General features: G+C 56.7%; 1 protein-coding gene across 4 annotated transcripts in view; it reads left to right on the top strand.

The window, feature by feature from the left end:
- Positions 1–12,100: 12,100 nt before the first annotated feature.
- The window catches only part of EPHA8 (EPH receptor A8), a 39,288-nt gene continuing 35,282 nt past the window's right edge, over positions 12,101–16,106 (top strand). For 2 of the 4 annotated variants that reach the window (XM_054258886.2, XM_035308088.3), the window contains exon 1: positions 12,101–12,338. In XM_054258886.2, coding sequence (XP_054114861.1) covers positions 12,245–12,338 — 94 coding nt within the window. In that variant the 5' untranslated portion in view covers positions 12,101–12,244. Of the gene's footprint in view, positions 12,339–12,579; positions 12,689–16,106 lie in introns of those variants that run through there. The other 2 variants (XM_054258887.2, XM_035308089.3) reach the window with 1 other exon arrangement.

Raw genomic sequence — 16,106 nt, forward strand, 5'->3', positions numbered from 1 at the left:
GGGCTGGGTGTGGTGGCTCACGCCTGTAATCCCAGCACTTTGGGAGGCTGAGGTGGATGGATCACCTGAGGTCGGGAGTTCAAGACCTGCCTGACCAACATGGTGGAACCCCATATCTACTAAAAATACTAAATTGGCCAGGTGTGGTGGTGCATGCCTGTAATCCCAGCTATTCGGGAGGCTGAGGCAGGAGAATTGCTTGAACCCGGGAGGCAGAGGTTGTGATGAACCAAGATGGCACCACTGCACTCCAGCCTGGGCAACAAGAGCAAAACTCCATCTCAAAAAAAAAAAAAAATGCATCCGACTGACATCAAAACCTTTTTGTGAGGATGCAAGGAATGAGTGAGCGCTATGCAAATATAAAGTGTAACCTGGAAGCAGGGAGGCCATGAGGGGCAGACTAGGAGGTCTGCTCCCCGCCCCCAGTCTCCTGTCTGTCCCTAAGCCAAGGGGGCTGTGGGCACCACCTCCCGGGCGTCCTACCCTTTGTGCCACTTGCTGAGACTGTGTGTGCGCGAGCATGTGTGCAGGGCTGCATGTGCACGTGTGATGAGCAGGAGCTGCTGACAAGTGCCCCAGGTGTATTTTGGGGGCCGTTAAAGCTCCGTGTTTAATGGCTGGAGCCACAGTGGTCACGGCTGTCACCAGGGATTTCACGGGCTCCTTTACATCTTTAGTTTCCTTCTTCCCAGACGACTTTATCATCCCCAGCTCCCCCAGCCCCTAGGCGGTGATGGGGAGAGGAGGTGGGGCCAGAGCGCTGGGCTCCCATGTTTGGATTCACAAGCTCTGATAGGGGAACCGGCCCACAGAACAAGCCCAGGTGGAGACTCAGGGCCGGGCGGGGTCTTGGGCAGGTCCAAGGGCAGAAACCCTTCTCCGAAACCACTCCACAGAGCCAGCAAGCTGGAGGCTGGGTGGCCAAAGTGTGGATGGGGATCCGGGACCAGCAGGAGGTGACATCTGAAAGCCAGGAGGTCAGGATCAGGGAAGGCCAGGAACTTTAGGGGCCAGCAGAGGGACTCGAAAGTGGAGGTGAGAGAGCCAGAGGGGAGAGGACTGTGAATTCTGGGCTCCCCTCCCTGGGAAGCTACTCAGATCCTGGCCTGGAGGGGAGTAGCTGGGGAGGGCTGGACTCACGCTGAAATCTGAAAAGAGCTGGCATCCCAGAACCTGGGAACAGTCCCCAGGAAGCCAAGATATCCAGGGTGGGATGTGGGGTGGAACGCTGGCTAAGTCGGGATCCTTGAGCTCAGCCACAGCAAACACTCTCCTGCTGGGGCCTTCGAACGCATCCCTCCCCACTTCCTCCATGAAGGGGTGATCGTGAGGCACTCCGAGTTTGGTGGGTGAGATGAACAATCGCATTTTCCACACTGCGGTCAGTGCCAGGTTGGAATCAGGCAATGTGGGCGAAACGCCTGGCACAGCCCACTCCCTCTGAGAGTCTTATTGCAGTGAGCGGTTACCATGATGGGATGACCAAGGAGTGAGGGCTAGGAGGACTGGGGGGCACCAAACCAGACTCAGGGGTTCAGTTCAGGGAAGGCTTCAAGGAGGAGGTGATATCCAAGCTGCGATCTGCAGAAGTAGAAGTCAGGCTCTGTGGGAGGTGGCGGGGTGAGGGGAGGGTGCCAGGCAGAAGGAGCAGCCCATGCCAATCCCAGAGCAGAGAGGAGAGGACCGGGGTTGCGAGACGCTGTGCAGAGTGAAGCAGAAGCCAGACCACCAGGGGCTTTGTTTCTCAGGCCAAGTAGCCGGGGCTTCCTCCTCAGGCAGTGGGCTGGCCGCAGGTGATGCGAAGGCAGGTATTTTGCTTTAGAAAGATGACCCTGGCTGTGGGTGGAGGCAAAATTGGAGATGGGGGACTTGGAGGCAGGAAGACACCCCCAGAGGCAGTGGCCAGGAGAGAGGAGGTTGATGGAGTTAAAGAGGATGGGTTCAATAGACAGGATGAAGCTGGAACGAGGCTGGTGCCTGGGTGATTTCTAGGGTTCATTGGGCGGAGGCATCAGAGAGGCCAGGCCCTGCCCTTGAGGCCACGGGGAAGATCCGCTGAGCCCAGGCGTAGGACGAGACTGTCTCCACGTCAACAGCAGTCCCTCCACAGCCTGAGATGGGGGCCTGTCACCAGCAGCCCCGGGAAACATCCCCATGGAGATCCATCTGATGGACCTGCCCCAACAGTGCCATCCCACCCAGCCGGCCCCTTACCAGGGAATCCGCTTTCACCAGAAACGTCCTTCAGCCTCGCCCCAGCTCCCAGCTCAGAGCCAGGGAGGGCGGAACACGCCAGACTGAGAAGCTGTCTTTCTGCCCAAAACAAATGACCTTGGGCCAGGGCCGGCAATAGCATAGCTGGGGTTCAGATAGCCTGGGCCCCCTGTGGCCCTGGGCACTGCAGTGGGGGCAGAAATGGGCTCTTATCCCCTCTACCCCTGCATCCAAGGGAGAAACCTGCATTTAGGACAAACCCAAATTAAACTGGACCCTTGAGAACACCTCCTCCTAGGTGATCCCTCAACCACGAACGGGTCTCCAGTGTCCAAGTTACCCTCTGTCTCCCTCCCGAGAAACCTGCCCTAGGGAGTTCTCTGGCTGAGGGGACACACATGGGCTGGAGGGTTCACATCTTAGTTCAGCTACTTCCTGGCTGGGTGACCTTGGACAGGTTGCTCGCCTGCTCTGAGACTGTGGGGAGCCCGATGATGTGATGCCCCAGCAGCCTTGGTGTGATGTGAGTGGGGAGGGAATCGCAAAGCACCCAGATGTCATAGATGGGCACGGCATCTATGATGGCCCCTTTCAGCTGCTGCTTTCCATCTGCCCTGCTGGGGATCAGCACACAGACTCCTCCAGCCCACCTTCCCCCAAGGCTGACAGGTGAATGGACCCACAGCCTGGCTCCTTCTCCATGATCTGCTTGCTCCATGGTGAGATGGCCCAAGGTGGGGTCAGAGTGCTGGATGAGGAGCCAGGAGATCAGGTTCTGGTCCCAGATTTGCTGCTGGCTATGCAGCGTAGGAGAAGTCACCTTCCCTCTCCGGGCCCGGCAGCCACTCCCTTCCTCCTTCTGTGCACACCACGCCCACGCCACTGTTCAGTTCTCCCTCCTTTGGAGTCTACAGTCACTTGTGCATTGCCATGAAACGGTCTACGCTAGTCTGTCCGTACCATCAGATTAGGAGTGTCCCCAGGGCGGGTGATGTCACCAGTACCTAGCACCCAGCACGGGTCCCCACACTGTCAGGCCTCAGAAAATGTAGGTGGATAGAATGGGATGGAGGAAGGACAAGGGTCTTCTTTGCCCACGTGACAGATGAGCACAGGGGCCCTAGAGGCAGGGGAGGGGGGTTTCCAAATGCGGAGCACTGGGCTGGCATTCCCTCTGTTTGTTTGTTTGTTTTTGAGACAGAGTTTCGCTTTTGCTACCCAGGCTGGAGTGCAATAGTGGGATCTCGGCTCACTGCAGCCTCCGCCTCCCGGGTTCAAGCAATTCTCCTGCCTCAGTATCCCGAGTAGCTGGGACTACAGGCTGTGCCTCCATGCCCAGCTAATTTTTGTATTTTTAGTAGAGACAGGATTTCACCATGTTGACCAGGATGGTCTCGATCTATCTCTCAACCTCGTGATCCACCGCCTCGGCCTCCCAAAGTGCTGGGATTACAGGCTTGAGCTACTGTGCCCCGCCCCCTCCATTGGTTTGTTTGTAGCAGTGGAGACTAGGCCTTGACGTCCAGCAACCAAGATGGCCTAACACAGGGGCCAGAGCGTCTGTTGTGTGGCCCTGGCTATGGTGACGACAATGGTGGCTGTGGGTGGGAAGGCAGCCGCCGTGGTGTGGGTGGGGGTGGCTTCAGTGCTGGCCATGACCCTGGCTCTGGCTCCTGAAATCAGATCTTCCTTGCAGTGATGGAGCCATCGCCCCTCCCATCACACCCTCTGCCTCGGCAGCTTGAATGAAAATCAGACACAGATCTTCAGAGCTGCTTAGCATCTCAATACGTTCGGTATTGGGTATTACCAAGTCACTCTCCTTGAACCATTTCCCTGCTCCAGGGAGGTCCCCTCACCACCACCCACCCGCTCACACCCACACAACCCTGCCCCCACCCACAAGTCACTGTCACCCAGGTACTGGCTTGTTTGCTCTCTCTTCTCTTTCATACACACACACACACACACACACACACAACCTTTACAGGAGCTCCTCCTCCCTCTCGTTCTGTCTGTCTCTAGAAAACACCCGCATGGACAGAGTTCCTCCCGTATGTGAGAACGCGGATGCATTGCCCCCACCACAAGGCAGAATGGAGATATGGTTAGTTTTTAATACCAGGGATATTAACGCTTCTCTCTCTGATACCGAGCCAACACTTGCTCCCTCCTGTTCCCTGGGGGCGGCCTTGGGGCTGGGCAGGGAGAAGTGGGCAAAGGGCTTTTGAAGCACAAGGGCCTACTTTGTGCTAGGCATCCTTTTAACCTTCACCACTTTAAAGGACAACGAATGGTGTCCCGATTTTACAGATCCGGACTGAGGCTCAGAGAGGTAGAGTGAGCTCCCAAAGCCAGACAGCACACAGGAAGGGTCAGGCCTGGGGTTTTATTAAACCAGTTCTGACTCCAGAGCTCTTCACTGCTTCCCAACAAATCTTTCCTCAGCCACTTCCTGGGAGCCCTGTCACCCTGGCTGTCCCCAGGGAGGGCCCCTGCTCCTCCTCGTGCTCACACTTAGAGGTCAAGCCCACACTTAGAGGTTGACCCGTGGACTTGGCAGAACCTCCCTGCCCCACCCACTGAGATTTCAGCCTCTCCTCAGGGCTAGGAGCTCCTTAACCTTCCCCACAGAAGTCTGAGGAGATCAGGAAAGGGTCAGCTAACCCACCTAGTAACCTCCAAATCAATAACCCAGCACCCACGTGGCACCAGCTTCGTCCTCACTGCCAACCAAGGCCCTGGCCGAGGCCTCCTCCACACTCAGAGTCATCACTGAGCTGCCTGTCCCCAGCTCTCATGACTACGTGCTTGGGCTTTGGGACCAAACAGATCTGAGTGTGAGTCCTGACTCTGCCACTCCATAGCTGTGGCATCTTGGACACGTCACGTCCCCACCCACCTGATTCCCATTTACATAGAGACAATGTCGATAATAATAGAACTCGCTTCAAAGGATTGTTATTAAGACTAATAAGAATAGTGACTCTTCTGTCATATTACTCTAGATGCCAAGAGCCGTGGAGGCCCCCCCCACGCTGAGCAGCACCCCAGAGAGGTAACGTGATTTGCCTAAAGTCACACAGGCAGGCAGTGACAAAGCAATCCAGCCTCCGTTCCAGGACTGGGCCGGGCCTCAAGGAGAGCCGGGACCTCCCTTGTGGAGGGCAGCCTGCCGGCCGGGCCCTGACAAACTGGTGTCCAGCGAGAGCGGAGGGGCCCCTGCTCCCCAGGAGGGTGGTGAGGATCAAGGAACCACCCTAGGAATCCAGGTAGGATTCCAGCCCCAGCCGAAAGTGCCGCTGCAGACGAATGAGTCTCTGTGACAGAGCTGACTCCGGCCGGGGGTTCGGGGGGCTGGTGGCTTCACTGATGACCGGCTGTCTGAGCCAAGCTGAAGGAGGAGCGAGGGGTGGTGGGGAGGAGAGGCTGAAAGAGGAAGCTGCAGAGACAAAGCCTGTGTGGGAAGGGGCACAGTGCCTTCTAGAAAGCTTGGGGAGGGAGAGGCGGGGACTGGAGAGGTGGTAGAGGTCAGACCCCGCCCCCTCCCTCCCTGCACTAGCAGGTGTGACAAAGATTTGTCTCTGGTTTTTATCCAGAGAGAGCAATGGAAAAGCTTTAATAAGGGCAGAGGAGGGGAGAGCAGAGGCAGCACTGACCATGACCTCGTGCACTCAACGGCTTCCCGGCTGCAGTATGGCAAGCACTGGAAGGGCCCGGAGGGTGTACACAGAGGCCAGTGTTGCGGCCACCAGGGACAAGGCCACTGAGGCGATCCCCGTGAGAGGTGAGGGGGCTCAGGGCAGCCTGATGGCAGTAGAGATGGAGATCAGGCTGGAAGCATAGACACAGTCCACACGTGTCCAGGTGGTATCAATAGCAGGACCTGGGCTGTCCCGGCTCCACAGTGGGTGGAGAAGGAGGTACAGGGACAAAGGGCAGTTTCCCAACTTCTGCAACTGGGTGGCCCGTGGTGCTGGGAGAGGCCCAGGGCGTTGTGTGGGGCAGAAACGGTAGTGTTTGAAGGGCTGGGGAGGTGACGTGGGCTGTGCAGGGACTGTGAGGTGAATGGAGTGGAGGGGAGACCGGGAGAGAAGGATTGGGGAGGCAGCAGTTTGCTGGAAGGGGAGGTGAGAGGGAGAAGACAGCGGGGCCAGGGACACAGGAGCACGGGAGGCTTTCGTCCTGGTTTGTTAGGGCAGAACAGACTTAAACATGAAGGATGGAGCAGCCCAGACCTCTGAGGCCCCTCCCCATCCAGTCATCTTTCCACTCCACTCCACCGCTTGCCTAGTGGTTCCAAACTGTGGACCTGATTGATTATGTGTAAACAGCAGGAAGCAATTAGTCTGTGCATGCCTGGTCATTAATAAGCCTCTTATGTATTTAGAACAACACCTCCCTTACCTGTCAACCCGAGAACGAATGTCTGGAGAACTGCCAGGAATCAGCAGAAGAGACCTCTGGGCAGCCGCACCATCGACCCTAAACTCACTCTACCCGTAAGGCAGTCACTCGCTTACAGCCCATTGACTCTTACTCTACAAACAATTCTAACAAGCGTTTCTTTTTATTTAAGTCCACAAGCAATTAGAAGCCACAATATAGGAGGCAGTTAGAAACTGTCAGAGGCAGGAGACCTGCAGCAGAAAGAAGAGGCAGCTGGCAGCCTGAGGGAGAAGGGAGAGATAGAAACACATTGGAGCCTGGGCATTTTGTGCCAGGGCAAGTAAGTGCACCCAGCCCCTTGGCCCTGCAGGCACCTCTGTCTTATACTCCACAAGCAAGGGCTTGGACAAACTAACCTCCAGGTCTTTTTCCACATCGAGATTCATTGATTCTTGGTTCATAGTGATGACTCTCAACCACTAAGAAAAGGGTCAATTACTCAGTATTTGAAGCTTAAAAAGGACATTTTTGGGCCAGGTGCCATGACTCATGCCTTTAATCCCAGCACTTCAGGAAGCCAAGGTGGGCGGATCACTTGAGGTCAGGAGTTGGAGACCAGCCTGGTGGTCAGTATGGTGAAACCCCATCTCTACCAAAAATATAGAAAATTAGCTGGGTGTGGTGGCACACACCTATAATCCCAGATACTCGGGAGGCTGAGGCAGGAGAATCATTTAAACCCAGGAGGTGGAGGTTGCCGTGAGCCCAGATTGTGCCACTGTACTCCAGTCTGGGCAACAAAAGCAAAACTCTGTTTAAAAAAAAAGGAGGGGGGGGCTTTTTTAGAGAAAATATTTTAAATTGTACACTTTAAGTTTTGGTGTTTTATGGCTTCTGAAGCATTCCGTTATGTGGAAGGGGGTTTTGTAATTGTCTCTTTAATTATCCTGCTAGTCAGAAATTCTGTGTGGTCCGTCATCCTCTTCTAGCACCTGGCACAGTGCCACACGGGGTGCCCAGTGCACATTTGTTGAATGAGTGAATTGAGTAATAAATTAATGTTACATACCAGGCACCATCCAATCTACAAATCTGTTCTTACATCTAACTTCACCTATTTCCTTTTACTTCTTTTTTTTTTTGAGATGGAGTCTTACTCTTGTCAACCAGGCTGGAGTGCAATGGCACAATCTCGGCTCACTGCAACCTCCGCCTCTCGGGTTCAAGTGATCCTCCTGCCTCAGCCTTCTGAGTAGCTGGGACTACAGACACCCACCACCATGCCCATCTAATTTTTGTAATTTTAGTAGAGATGGGTTTTCACCATGTTGGCCAGGCTGGTCTCGAACTCCTGACCTCAGGTGATTCACCCACCTCGGCTTCCCAAAGTGCTGGGATTACAGGCGTGAGCCACCACACCCGGCCTTCTTTTTACTTTTTAATGTGATGCTAAACACATTTATTTTATTTTAATTATTTTTTTGAGACAGAGTTTTGCTCTTGAGGCCCAGGCTGGAGTGCAATGGCGCAATCTTGGCTCACTGCAACCTCCGCCTCCCAGGTTCAAGTGATTTTTCTACCTCAGCCTCTGGAAGTAGGATTAGAGATACCTGCCACCATGCTCAGCGATTTTTTTTTTTTTTTTTTTTTTTTAGTAGAGATGGGGTTTCACCATATTGGCCAGGCTGGTCTTGAAGTCCTGACCTCACCTGATCCACCCACCTTGGCCTCCCAAAGTGCTGGGATTATAGGCGTGAGCCACTGCACCCGGCTGCTAAATACATTTTAAATTACATATGTGGCACACACCGCTGTCTTTCTGTTTGACGGGGTAATCTTAGATGCTTCTGCTCTGACTCTAGAGGCAAAGTACAAAGTTTAAACCCATTGCCATGGTCTGCGTGAAACTCCCACACAACGTAAGCTACTTCCTCACTTGTTTCTGGCTGGGAACACTGCAAAGGCAAGGGCAGATCTTATTAGCAGGAAACCCTAGCAGCAACCTGGTGCAGTGCCAGCGCAAAGCTCCACTCCACTTGCAACTCCGGAAAACAGCTGTAAGACTTACTCTTCTACCCAGGCTGGAGTGCAGTGGCTTGATCTCGGCTCACTGCAATCTCTGTCTCGCGGGTTCAAGCGATTCTCCTGTCTCAGCCTCCTGAGTAGCTGGGATTACAGGTGTGCACCACCATGCCCAGCTAATTTTTGTATTTTTAGTAGAGATGGGGCGACAAGAGTAAGATGTACCAGTGGAAAAACGGAGGCCCTAAGCAGGAAGACAACACAGGTCTCATGTTAGGAATCCGGGCTCTTCTAAGATCTCCAGTGACTCCACCTTCCAGCCAGGAGAGAGGGAGAGATTTAGATGCAAATGTCCAGAATGCCCTGTCCCCTTTGAGAGTCCTCACAGAGTGAACCAAGCCTGCTCTGGTATGTGGGGTGGGCTTTTTGAGATAGCTTGGGGTGGGCAATAAGAGGTCCAGGCCAGGGGCAGGGTGGCTCAAGGACGAGTGAAGATTTAACCACTCACCACTGCCCCCATCCGGACCCTCACACTCCTATACATCCGTCTTCTGCCAGAACATCTTTTCCACCTGGGCCTACGATGGCACTGGGCCTAGTTGGTTCGCAGAGCACAGGGCTGCTGGGCTTCAGTCCCCTCCTCTAGTGCATAACCCTGCCTTCCAATCTTAGATATCTCTATAGGTTTCTAAGCATATTTGCATCTGTGAACTCATGCTTCATAGCAACCCTGAGAGTTGTTGGCATTAACCTCATTTTACAACTGGAGAAACTGAGGCTCGGGTGAAATGGGGAGAGATACTTCAAGTTGCCCCCTTGAAACCCAGGACAGCAAAGGGGAGGGGTGGGAGGAAGAGAGCCCGGGGAGAGGGCACGCCTGGTCTGGGGCATCCTGCCAGTTTCGCAGTGGGCAGGGAGACAGCTGAAGCATGCTGCTCTTGGCACTCCACAGAACACTGGTGAAATGAATTCCTTATTTTGCTTAAGAGCTTTGGAATGTAGAGCAGACTCCTGACTCAGAACCATCCCTCATGCCCACCTAGTCCTTCAAGGATTCCCCAGGTCCAGAAGATTTGGCTTTCTTCAGCTTCCTCAACTACAAAATGGGCAAACCCCAGAATTGGTTGCCTTCACACACACCTGGGGATGCAGAAACCCAAACCTAGCAAAGCCACTCTCCACCAACAAATCTTTCTGCACCTGGGATGGAGGGGGGATGCCCAGGAGTGCTTGCGACTGTGTTCTGCATACTGTCTGCATCTCCTTTTCCTTTTTCTTTTCTTTTCTTTTTTGAGATATGGCCTTGCTGTGTCTCCCAGGCAGGAATACAATGGCACAATCACTGCTCACTTTAGCCTCAGCCTCCCAAGCAATCCTCCTACTTCAGCCTCCAGAGTAACTGGGGCCACAGGTGTGCACCACCACACCCAGCTAATTTTTAAAAATTTTTTGTTGAGGTGAGGTCTTGCCATGTTTCTCAGGTTGGTCTCAAACTCAGGCTCAAGCGATCCTCCCACCTCTGCCTCCCAAAGTGCTGGGATTACAGGTGTGAGCCACCGCGCCTTGCCTTGTCTGCATTTTTCTGCCCCTCCTCTGCCTGCTTCTCGGACACCCCAGGAGTTAGTTCCCAGCCATGGATCTTTCCATCTGATGAGCCTGGAAGCACAGCCTGGAAGCGTGTGGGCTATGGCCACTCCACCCACAGGTTTTCCCACACCATGGTGTTATTAAAATGTTTACATTAGTTAGCTGCCAACATTAAAAATCAAGAGATGTCACATAAAAGTTCCAGATAGACAACTTTTCTTGAAAATGCAGAAAACTGGGCACACGTCTCCACTGATGACATTGGCTGGATCTGGGTACACTCTCCTAGCAGGCTCCGTGAGGGTGCCTGCCTATCTCATGTAGGAATTTGAGTTTGCCACTCTGGGTCTAGTCTATCTGGCTTTGTCCTCTTACAGCATCTCTGAACAATTTCTAGCTAGCATCTGCTTGGAGGTAACAGGAGGCTCACTACATTGGTGAGGCAGGTGGCTGAGCTTCGAGGAAGGGGCTCCTATGGAACTGCCTTCCCCCTTTCTGCAAGAAAAAAAGACAGAGGAAAGAAATAAGCGTTGGAGCTAAGCAGCTCTGGATCTGAGTACCTCTCTAGCATTTAACCAGCTGTGTGATCCAAGGCAAACAATGGCCTTTCTGAGCTTCTGTTTCCTGAGGTGTGCCAGCCCTGCAGGGCTGTGTGAGGCTTACTGGAGTGAGTTTATAAAGCCCCTAGAGCATCAGGGTACATGGTCCCCAAATGGCCTTTCTCATCCTATGGAACTTCCAGCCATGGTTCCAGTTCCCCCCAGTGACCACGGGAGCTGGGAGCGGAGGAAGAGGGGATGGACAATGATCTGTGCCAGATGGCAGCGGGAAGCAGTCAGGGACTTGTGCTCAACAGGCACCCCCCCACCCCAACAGGAAGCTGCAGGTCTCTTACTTGCATCCTGGATTGCTTGGCCCACCAGGTGTGTGAGGGACAGAGGGTGGCAGAGCAGGCCCCAGGGTGGAGCCCTACATCCCTGTCCTCCCCTCACAGCCTGAGGCCATTCCAGGATGAGCCCTGTAGTCCTGGGGGGTGGAACTGGAGGCAGAGAAGTTCAGGGGAGGGAAAAGCAGGGAATGACAGTCCCCCTCACTGGAGAACAGCTGCCAAACTGGCCACCTGGCTCTGTGCCCAGCCGTCTCCCAGGAGTTCCACCTGGGCCCTTTCACTTCTTACAGCCACCCGAGGATATCCATAGTGGTATCCCTGCTTTAGAGACATGGAAATGTAGACTCGGAGAGGTTAAGAAACTTGCCTAAGGCCACACAGCAGGACAGTTGTCTTCCTGGTTCCTGAGCCTGCACTCCTGACCACTGCCATCTCAGGCCTCCCTAAATGCCTGCCATTGGGGAGGGACAGTTTAGGTCCCTAAACGCCGGGTCATTGGAGTGGGGAAAGGGAGAGAGTTTTGGTTTTGGGTTTTTTTTGGTTTTTCACCTAAAAGTGCCTCTGAGTTTGCCGCTGAGCCGGTCTCCCAGCCTCTGTCCATGAACTCGTGTGTGTATATCCGAGGGTGTCACCACGTGAGGCACTCGGTGTCCGGGGGTCATGCGTGCAGAAGCGAGCGTGCGTTGGATGTGCGGCCCGCGCGCGTGTCCACAGGGGGAATCCCCGGGTGGGTCTGGTCCCCGGGTGGCTGGGACGTCCCGATGGTGGTTCCGCGCGCGGGGGCCCTGGGTCCACGTGCGCCTCGCGGGGCGCGTCCCCGAAGGTGCCCGCCGGGGGTGTGTGGGCGTGCGCACGTGCGGCGGCCGTGGCCGCGGGACGGGTGGCCGTGGTGCGGGCTCCGTGTCCCCTACCCCCCCGCCTCGCTGCTGATTGGCTCGGCGCCGTGACTGGCCGGCCCCCCGCCCGGGGCGGCGGCGGCGGCGGGCGCGGGTGCTCGCGTGTGCGCTGGGAGCCGCGTGTGCGCCGGGGTGTGCGCCCGGCCGGGTGTGCGGAGAGCGAGGGAGCGCGCTCCCTCCCGACGCGCGGGCCGCCGCGGCCGAGCCAGAGGGTGCGCGGCGCCCCCGCCCGCCCGGCCCGGCCATGGCCCCCGCCCGGGGCCGCCTGGCCCCCGCGCTCTGGGTCGTCACGGCCGCGGCGGCGGCGGCCACCTGCGTATCCGCGGCGCGCGGCGAAGGTGAGCGGCAGCGGCGGCGGCAGCGGGGCGGGGGCGGGCGAGGGGCGCGGGGTGCGGCGCGCGCTGCCTGCGGCTCAACTTCCTTTGCCTAGACCCTGAGCACGGAGGCGAGGCGGCCTGGATCCCTCGGCCCGGGGCGGGGGGCAGGGGTGGCACCGCAGAAGAGACCCGGGATGAAGGGACGGAGCGGTGGCGATGGGAACCCGCGAGCTTGAGGAAGAGGGACAGGTAGCGGGGCTGGGGGACAGTGGGAAAGGACAGGAGACAGGACTGAGGGATGTGCCGCTGGGGACAGAAAACTGAGGGTCAGACGCCAGGGACAAGGAGACAGAGCGGACAGAAGACAAGAGGTAAGGAAGCGAGGGGACAGCGAGGTAGGGCAAGGAACAGGGTTGGGGACAGAGGACAGAGGGGCAGGCACTGGGGATGGAGGGGTAGGAGAATGGGGGAGGAGGTTCAGATGGTGGAAGGAAAAGGGGGCGGGGATGGCATGGAGAGGTGGGAGCCAGGCGCTGAGAAACCGGACCGGAGAGCAGGACCAGCTTTGAGGGTAGGCAGGAAGGAGGGGCAGGGAATGAGAGTCTGGGAGAGGGGTCAGGGCCTGAGGGCCACAGGTTGGCGACGTGGCGGGGGAGAAGAATCGAGGGCAGGGGAGTTCCAGATGGAGGCGAGGCAGCTTCGGGGGCAGCAGGAGCGGGCTTGGGGAGGAGAGGGCTGGAGGATGGGGAGCCCACAGAGAGACTGAGGCAGGCAGGTCTGGGAGAGCAAAGTCTTGTCAGGGAAGGCTCGGAGGGCAGGGTCACTTGGGGGCCCTGTGTGGGAAGAAGGACCGGGTAGGGAGGTGCACTGAGTCACTGAGACCAAAAACGCCTGGGAGATGACTTATAGTTGTGGGGGGAAAGAAGAGCTGAGAGGGAGCACCCAAGCCTCCCACCCACACACCCCTTAGCCCCCTGGGGACCCCAGCTCCATCCAGCTCAGGAGGCTTCCCTGGTCCCACTCCTCACACCCCAACCCTGGCCCTGGCCCTGGCCCTGGCCCTCCTCTGTTCCCACAGCTCTGACCTGAGGAAGCCAGAGCATCTCCCTTGCAGGCTCCCAGGGTGAAGTCCAGGGGCCAGAGCTGGATTCTCACCTGCCAGGATGAACCTCCAGGTGTGAGCGAACTCCAGAGCCCATGCTGCTCTCCCACGCCAGACAGACCAGATCTGCCCTTCACACACAGCTCACCAAGGTCCCACCCTACACACAGGCACACACACAGGCTACTTGAGATTCACACTTGTGGTCCCAGGCCTGCAGAGACTCACATGTGTGGTCAGTCTGCCCACCCCATATAACATCCACAGCCACATACACAGAAATGCAGACACACACACATGTGCATGCACGTACAGACACACACACATGAAAATATGCAACTCTGTGTCTACATGTATATATCACCACATGTATAAGGAGCCTCTCACTTGGATTTATACCCACGGAAATGCGTGAGCACCAACAAACACACACAGACACAGACAAAATCAGTCTCCCATGAGCCCAGGGTGCAACCGGGAGCGGGGCCAGTCAGGGTGGCCAAGAGATGAGGCCAGCAGAGCAGGACCGGGTAGGTGTAACAAGGTGCAGGTTCCCAGGGCACCAGGAGAGGCCTGGGGTTGGGGATGCTGGGGAGCAGGAAAGGAGGCAGGATGGAATCTGAGAGGCCTTGGACCCTGGGGGCTGTGCCTGAGAAGATGGCTTTCTGAGGGTGGGCAGAGGGAAGGGGACAGTTTGTTTGCCCAGCAGGCTCTGAGGAGCCCCTCTTCGAGGTGCTGGGAGTTGGGTGGTGCATCCCCAACCCCCTGGCTCAACTCTCTTCTCTGGAGAGGAGCCAGCACCTTCTGGAATCACAGGCTGGCGGCCCCTGAGCCCCCTGAAGAGGGGGCTTGGATCAGGCTCATGTGCTGAGATGAACCATGGGTCTGGGGAAGGGACCTGTGTAGTGTTTGGGGGCCAGCAGCTGAGGAAGAGGCAGGGTCTGGAGAAAGAAGCAGGTGGGGAAGTCTGTGGCCAGGGTGAAGGGAGGCAGGGTCCAAGGGCCAGAGTCCACGCCTTTCCGGTCAATGCAGCAGGATACCCACAGCCAGGCACGGGTTCCCTACTGGAGTCAGACAGCCATGGGGTGGAGACCTGGGGCTTGAGTTCCATGTGGAGCATCCGGGAGTCCTCTCCAGCACTGGCCCTGGGCTGGCCTAGAACAACCAGAGCCAGCCGAGGGAACTGCTGGAACTCAGGGAAGGGCTCTGCTCCCAGCTAGGTATAGCAGAGATGACAGGGCCTTAGCCTGGCCCAACACCCCTGTACCAGGTTACTCTCAGGGCCCTTGCTAGGGCACCCACTGACCCAGGAAGGGCTCTGCACCTGCAGAGACACCCCCATCCCTGCCAGGCCCAAGGCTACTTGTCACTCTCTGGTGTGGCTTATCCTCCACTTTGAGGTGATCTCCAAGGCATTCAGAATCCTGGCTGACGTCCCCTGGCCACCCCGAATTCTCTAGCCTCACCATCATGCGCTGCGTCCTCAGGGAATGTAAATCAATTTAAGTATTAGTCTCAGCGAAATGGAATGGGGGAAGGCGACGGTGCTGGAGAAAAAAAGAAATCGCATAATGCCTTCCACAGTCCAACAGGAGCGGCTTAGGAGTTATCTGTGCTTCCCAGAGCAGGAGAGGGACCCATTTCATTCCCCCAGAACAGCCGGAGCAGAGAGGCCTGGGAGGGATCCCATGGACATTTTTCAGATAAGGAAACTGAGGCAGAGAGGTGAAGTGCCTTGCTTCACTGAAGGCCCCTGAGAGACCATGCGGTCCAATCCTCCTGTTTTGTAAGCAGGGAGACAGGCCCAGCTGGGAGAATTGGCTTCACTGTCCCGCAGTACAAGAGGCAGGCGAGAGGCCAGCTGTGGGGACCAGGGGGTCTGAATTTCCAAGGGGACCCATCCCCAGGCTGGGTGGGCCGAATGCTGGCCCCGATCAAACCTCCTATGGACTTGGGGCTCCCCTCGAGGGGCACTCTGCATTCTCACCCATTCAAGGGGACATGGCTGGGGAAGGTGGAGATGGAGACAGAGGAGGAGGAGGGAGGGGAGGGACAGAGAAGGGTCTGGAAGGAATTGGAACAAACAGCCCTGGAATCCTATAGCCCTTCCTGAGTCCGATAGAATCGACTTTTGACTTATCTTTGGATTATCTGAGCCCCCTGGCTGGTTGATCAAGAATCAGCTGCAGATGAGGTGGGGCTTCCCCGAGGAGGGCCGGGCCTGGAGAGCGGTGTCTGCAAGCCCTGAAGCCTGCATGCTCCAGGGGGAGAATCCCGAGCTGTGGACATCACTCGGGTGGCTCCAGGGTAGGGGCTAGTCTGGGCTGCATCCAGGCCGGGTCAGAGAAGGGGTCCAGCCACTCTGAGACCTGCATCTGGGATGTGGGGTGGGGCGGAAGGTGAGGGGTCCTTCTCTCACCCTCTCCCCAAACTCAGCTTTGCTGGTCTGGGGGAAACTGCAGTGCGGCCCCCCTCCCCCTCCCACCAGCCAGCAGGAGGAGAGATTGCCTGACCCAGTTTTCTCTACATTGCCTGAGAGGGAGGGAGGGAGGCGGGAAGCCTCCTTCTCTCTGCCTCTGCCCCTGGTGTGGGGCTGGCTTGGGGAGGGGGAGGTCCCTCAGTGGACATTCGCTCTGTCCCCTGATCCCAGGTGGCCCCTGGGGACCCAGGGAAGAACGCAGGGAGGA

Source organism: Callithrix jacchus, chromosome 7 (assembly GCF_049354715.1).
Source record: "Callithrix jacchus isolate 240 chromosome 7, calJac240_pri, whole genome shotgun sequence".
Lineage (NCBI taxonomy): Eukaryota > Metazoa > Chordata > Mammalia > Primates > Cebidae > Callithrix > Callithrix jacchus.